We start from the raw sequence: 6,620 nt of genomic DNA, 5'->3' as shown, positions 1-6,620 counted from the left end.
GGTCGGGTGTTTGGTATACCTATACCAAAAGTTGAATGAAGCCTCTAACTGGAGGACGATGCAGCTTACAGACTCTTGCATGCTGTTGATAGTACCTTTCATTCCCACTATTAAATTTATTTTACTATTAACAATTTTTGCATACATGTCTCTTATTCGTTACTTCAGGGATGGATCATTTCTCACTTCCACCACATTCATGGATATGCTCTTGATCTTAACTATACGGAGGTTATGCTGAGGGCTACCATGTATCTCCCCCACAGAGGGAATTAGGCTGTGCTCCCATTCTGGGTGTATCTCGATCAGACTGTTCATGATGATATCCTATGGACGTCGTTCGAGGATCACAGAGAGATTATCTCATTCGACTTCATCTCTTTGTACTCTGGGTGGCTGGCATGTAGGACCGGCACTATGGTCAGGTATCTGTCGGAGCAATGCATGCGGCAGTTTGGCTATGTCCAGATCATACCCAAATCTCCATCTCATGCTGCTCCCGACACCATTTTCCGCTGGAATCTCGATGAGATCTTTGATGATTGGGAGCATCATTTAGTGCCACGGGACTATCGGATGATTTCGGCATCCAGTAGTTGGCATTGTGTAGAGGGATATGTGACATGGTTCTACACACTGTCACACCCTATCATGACATCGGATGCTCCTGGACGTCCACCTAGGCCAGCTCATGAGGAGATTCTGAAGAACCAGCAGGTCGAAGATGATCATGTCACTGATGTCTTGTCGGTCTTTCATCGGATACAAGAGATTAGGGAGGAGGCTCTGGACTTAGGAATCATTGAGAGGGGCAGACCTAAGGCGGTGGCCATCATGGAGAGGATGGTTAGCAAGGCAGCGACTGCATTGGGATACAGGAGGCAAATGAGGGGCTAGGGAGTGAGGATTATGCATACGTAGTATTGGCTATGTTTTTTTTATTCCAGAACAATTTATGTATAATATTTTACTATTTTCATAACAACATATTATCGTTTGTTATCGTTATGCCTATCGTTTATTATAGTTTGATATTGCTTATTATCGTTTGTGATTATTGTTGTTTAACATTTTTATTCCATTCGCGTTTTTTTTTATTCGTATCAAAACTTAACTTTTGATGAATTTCTATAAAAAAAAAAAACATTGTCAGTGGTTATTTCAGATAGACATCTCCGAAACACCTTTTTGTAATGCGTTCGAAGATGCATCTCCGAATGACATTTTGGGATTTTCAAGAATAATTTTTACCAGCATGTTGAAAAAGAAATATTCCAAAAAAACGAATATTGAAAAATTTTGAACATCATCCCAATTTCTCACACAAATAAGATTTCAATTGAGTAATTCCACATCTGTCTATTATTAAATAGCCTCCATGCAAGTAAGAGAACCTTACAAGGCACCAATTTGTTCCCGATAGCATCACAAGTTGAAGAATCATCTTTGTTGACATGATCTTTTTCATATGGTAATCTCTTTTGAATGAATAGCAATCTCTCTTGAGTTCTAATTTCACACCCAAACAATTAACATATTTTCAAAACGTTAGCCAACAAAATCCTACTACATCATCTTCCTATTGACATAGTCTCACTTCCCCGTCATGCTAAAGAACCTACTAAATCTATTAAAATTCTTGAGCAGCTCCTCCCACTCAGGGATCAAACTAAAAATATGTATCTGACAATTTCCGACCAACTTTATGCCTGGTATGTAATCTACCATTCACCAACCCATACTTAGTGATAGTTGCCAAGCAGAGACCCATGTAGATCACAGAAGAACACGAGTGTTTTTCTATTAAAAACAGGAAGTCGTAATAAAAAACAATGTGCAGTTTTTTTAATCTACATTAAATGCAGTTTTAAATAAATGCTTCATTGCATCACGTATAGAACTGCAATTAGCAAATGAATCAGACAGAAGTAAAACTCATTAATAGAATGGGCCTGTTCATAAACTGGAAAAGCAAATCACCAGGCACTGAAAGCACGTAATAATCCCAAAACAACAGTATAATCATCTTGTTTGAAGATTGATGAGTAATAACTGTGTTCACCATGAGTATGGACATCCATATGAAGTCTAGGAATAACATGTCTAAAAATTATACAACAAAAAACCAAAAGACACTAGAGATTATCTGAGTTGGACTTACAAAATCAAAAAGTTGAGTAAGAGGGTGTATTTTCATCAATTTTAATTTGAATTTCCCAAGCCTACTGCATAAAAGGTCACAATGTTGTGCATTGTCATCTACCATCCCATTTTTTGTTTGTCATCCTCGTTTGAACATTTCTGCCCTACAAGGTGTCGAAGCATCCTCTCTCCTATTCAAGATGCATGCTCTTCAGTAGAACTGAACTGTAGGTTATGTGTCTTGCTCAGGCTTTCTTAACATTACCTGCTGTCTCGTTAGCTTCCGTGTCTATCTGAAGGAGATCTAAAGGAGTAGCTGCTGGATCCAACTCTCGACAGCCTATTGGAGCATTATGAGCTTCTTGCCCACTAAGCAAGTGATTAGGAACCTGATGAGAGAATCGGAACATCTCCTCTTTAGGAATCCTCTTAACCTCATTCTGGTCCTGGTGCCTTCGAAATACTGTCCTAAAGCCAGGAAACTTAACAAGGGGAGTGACTGATATACCTTGCTCTTCACTGAAATCATCAAGCACCTCTACCATGTCATACTTATGTATCACTTCATCAGGAGTATGTTCATTCCAATCAGGTGACCAGTTTCTATAAAGTGCCCAGACTTCTCCCCTACCTGGAAAGATGCGCACAACTCCTCTGTTGCCTTTTGTCCACCTAACCTTGTGTGAAAATGAATTTAATGATTCAGTTACTTCATGCTTTCCAGTCCTGAAATCCCCACAAGTTTTATAAAAACCAGAACCTACCCAATCTATTGGGCCCAATTCAGTGTTGTTTCGAGAGTTAAGCCAACTGATTCGCATTCTAAATGGTTTAATGGAGATCACCTTGTGAATTCTAGCATAATATCTAGGCATTCCATCATCGTCATCATAAGCAGCCCAGACCTGATCCTCTGCAAAGGAACTTTCAGCTCTATCCAAGTCAAAATTGTGAAAATCAGGATCCGGAACATTGATTGTAACATAGGCTTGGCTCTTAACTGTATCATCAGATGTGGCGGGTAAAGAACCAATACCAACATGCTTATTACCATTAACATTGGACTCTTTATAATTCTCTGAACCAGTTGTTTTGTCATTAAGCATATTTTTGTGTCTCTTATTCTCTTTGTTCTTGTTGATAATCTTAGCTTCAGCCCTTAACTTCCATTCTTCAAGTTTCTTACGAATTTCATTCCGTGCCTTATTTACCAACATGTTTCGTAACTCAAACATTGACAACTCTCGCGTGCTATTATGCTTGCTTGAAAGACCTGAAAAACCATAAATCCTTTCTTTTTCCATGTTAACCTTTCCTGATTCAGAGAAACTGCCCAAGCCTGCTGCTCCATGTCCCATAGCCATATGATTTGCCATATATCCTGGATAACCATTAGTGCGCATATCATCTGTCCTCCTTTTCTTCATAGAACCATCAGCCCTCTTAGACATTTGAATCCTCTCCCATTCAGCAATTGACGGTGCTCCTTCTCTCTTCACTTTCTCACTTGCCTTCTGCACAACACTTGCAGCTTGGGCGGCAACAGATGACGATCCATCTGTGCTACCAAAACCAGCCATTCTGGACTGGGAACCCCACAGATGGTTTGAATTATTAGTTCCTGGATGACGTCGAGAATTTTGGTGCTGCTGATGTGAGGAGGGCGAACTTGACGGCTTAAAAACATTGGGAGGAGGACCCCTCTCTACAGCCACAAAAGCTTCATTACAGTTGGGACATAAAAGGGTGTGATTCAAATAAACTCTGAGATATTCATAATGTGTCCTGCACCGATTACAGATAGTCCAAAAGGTTTCAGCCTTTTTCTGGGGAGGAGGAACAGAAGTTGCAGGCGCCCTCGCATTATTATTCCCAGTCCTCACATTTGAAGATGCATTCTTCTTAAAATGATAATAACTATTTGAACTAGGCGCTGCTGATGGATGCCCACGGTTGGGAGTATTATGTTGGAAGCCTTTCAAACTCCTCTTCTGGTTATATTCTAATCTCTTTGTCTTATCTGATAACAAACTCCATGCCTCTGAAACCAGTTTAAATGCACCCTCTGCACCTAAAGACTTGTTTTTGTCAGGATGAAGGGTGAGCGCTAACTTCCTGTACTGCTTTCTAACAGTCTCTTCATCAGCAAAGGGGCTCACTCCAAGTATACCATACCAATCCATCTCTCCGCTTACTTTGTTCTCAGCAGATATATAAATGTCAATAGTAGTCAAAAACTGGGGAACATCCTCCAAATCAGGATACAAACTTTGAGCCTTAATAGCAAACTTCTTCGCACCAATATATTCCCTTTCAGAAAATTTCCTCTCTGCTATTTCTTTGGCCCTAACTGCCTCATCTTTGTTGCACTCCATCATTTCAAACCTGTGATATGTTTTCCTCCACACTTAGCTAAAAGACAAATGATTTAAACCTCAACTAGAGTCTGTAGCAAGACACCTTTGCATGAGGAAACCTCGTGTACCTGAACCAAAAGAAAAACAAGCTGAGATATACAATTGAAATTCTTGAGATTTAGGTGTGTTGATCAACAATTAAACCAAACCAGGTTTTCAAAGTATGCATCACGTATCAATATTCAAAACGATTACAGAAAAAGACTATGATTTCTTAAATCATGTTAGCAACTTGTAAGAAATATTCAGTTTTTAATAATCAAACTTAGGGTCTTGCATTGAACATCATAGAAAAAATTTATGGGCACCTCTATGGAATAACATATGTTACATGTGTCAAAGAGAGACAAGTTTCAAAGTGTCATTTTTGTCAAATTACAACATAGCAAATCAGCATAAATGCAACTGAAGAAAAATGGAAAAACAGTGTCCAACCAGGTCTGATGTAGCACTGACAAATAATCAAGTAATCAAGTACACTTGGAAAGAGCAGAAAAGGTAAATTTGAGTTTTTTATAGAAAAATGCCGATTGTTCGTGTATTACATTAGCAGTTAGGATTTAAAACTTGAGCCTTGTCTCAAAGTCCTTCGGATTCCCTAACTCAATCACTTGAGCTACAGCTTAGAACAAAATGTTAACTCAGAGTTAGTAACATTCATAAGCTCCTCTTCAAATTGTTCTCCATAAATATGTTGTTTTAAGGTATAGCAATAAGACACTCCGAGTATACAAGAATATCATACTCAAATACTCATACAGAACCCATCAGCGTTAACAAAACAAATATCTCAATCCTCTTCATACCAAGTTTCTTAGCAACACTAGAAGTAACACGGCTCAATTTTTTCTTATACAAAGCATGTGTTAGGACAGCTCAACATTAACTGCCACAGATCATATAGTTATTATAACTTGTTTACAAAAACAAGATGCAAATAGCAACACCGTTTCCAGTCATAATCACAAGAACATGGTAAATAAATGCCATTCAATAATCAACTACTCATTTGCAAACTCACCAAACACACACTTACACAGCATTAACATAGTAACTAGCATGAAGTCATCACAAATCAAAAGCACCGAACCCACCAAACGATCCAAATTCTCACCCAAAAAAAAAAAATCAAAATTCTTAAAAGAATCTTACTGTGAAAAAAAAGGACAACAACAAGAGATGACAGAGTGAGGAATGTTCGGAAACCAACCTGTGACTTCGGGACACGAATTTCGAAGCTAACAAAATCCCGCCACAGATCTACAGGAGCTGAACAATCGAAAACAAACAAGAACGGTTAAAATTCACAGAAACATCACAATTGAGCTCGCCGATCAAGAAAAATGGAAACCCTAGAACTTGCGCGCGTTTCGAATTGAACGAAAAGTGAAACAGCAAAAGACATAACACAAGGTGTTTGATGAAATGATGAACAAATGGAATTACCTAATTGGAGAAAAAGGCTGTAACGTTGAGAAATTTGAATCTGAGAAGACGGTCACGATGTACAGTGACCCATCTGTCAAAGCCCTTACAAACTGTGAAGAATCTATCTTGCCCCAATTTTACTACTACTGCCTCTTGCTTTGCTGGTTAATCATTTTCCTTTTCTTTTATTTTTGTCTAAGTTTTTGTTCTCTTAACCCAAACATACTACCTTTTTATAATGGAATGGGGCCCAACTACCTTAACTATGGTTAAATTTTAACTATGGTTTCCAATTGTTAGTTTTAGCTTTGGGAATAGGTAAAAACAATTCTAAAGGTATAGAATTGATTATAAAATGATTTTGAGGTGTTTGATTTTTATAAAATTGAATTCGTTTATGTTAGGGATTTATTCAAAACTACGTTCACATCGTGCGTTTGATAAAAGCAAGGATTTGTTGCTTCAGAAAATCACGATATTTTAACTATGGTTTCCAAGTTTTAGTTTTAGCTTTGGGAATAGGCAAAAATAAGAGAATTTCTTTCTTGACCTCCCTACCTTCTTGGTCACTTCTGGCGAAAACTTCAAAATGCCCTTAAACTTCGGAAATGCATTTCCGAAGTCATTTTTTTC

The 6,620-nt window shown here is 38.2% G+C and overlaps 1 protein-coding gene across 1 annotated transcript; it reads right to left on the bottom strand.

The window, feature by feature from the left end:
* Nucleotides 1-1,938: 1,938 nt before the first annotated feature.
* Nucleotides 1,939-6,177, bottom strand: LOC131661319 (uncharacterized). The gene is made up of 3 exons (XM_058930822.1): nucleotides 6,006-6,177; nucleotides 5,770-5,828; nucleotides 1,939-4,627 (listed from the first exon to the last, which is right to left on the bottom strand). Exon 3 carries the CDS (start codon nucleotides 4,518-4,520, stop codon nucleotides 2,388-2,390), a length of 2,133 nt encoding a protein of 710 aa, XP_058786805.1. The 5' UTR covers nucleotides 4,521-4,627; nucleotides 5,770-5,828; nucleotides 6,006-6,177; the 3' UTR covers nucleotides 1,939-2,387.
* Between the last annotated feature and the right edge of the window lie 443 nt (nucleotides 6,178-6,620).

The sequence above is a fragment of the Vicia villosa genome, linkage group LG3 (genome assembly GCF_029867415.1).
Source record: "Vicia villosa cultivar HV-30 ecotype Madison, WI linkage group LG3, Vvil1.0, whole genome shotgun sequence".
Taxonomy (NCBI): Eukaryota; Viridiplantae; Streptophyta; class Magnoliopsida; order Fabales; family Fabaceae; genus Vicia; species Vicia villosa.
The sequence above is the reverse complement of the archived record's forward strand: the minus strand, read 5'-3'. Positions and strand labels throughout refer to the sequence as shown.

What these genes read in the sequence shown, in the direction of transcription:
- LOC131661319 (XM_058930822.1), bottom strand. Translation starts at nt 4,520, where the DNA reads ATGATGGAGTGCAACAAAGATGAGGCAGTTAGGGCCAAAGAAATAGCA.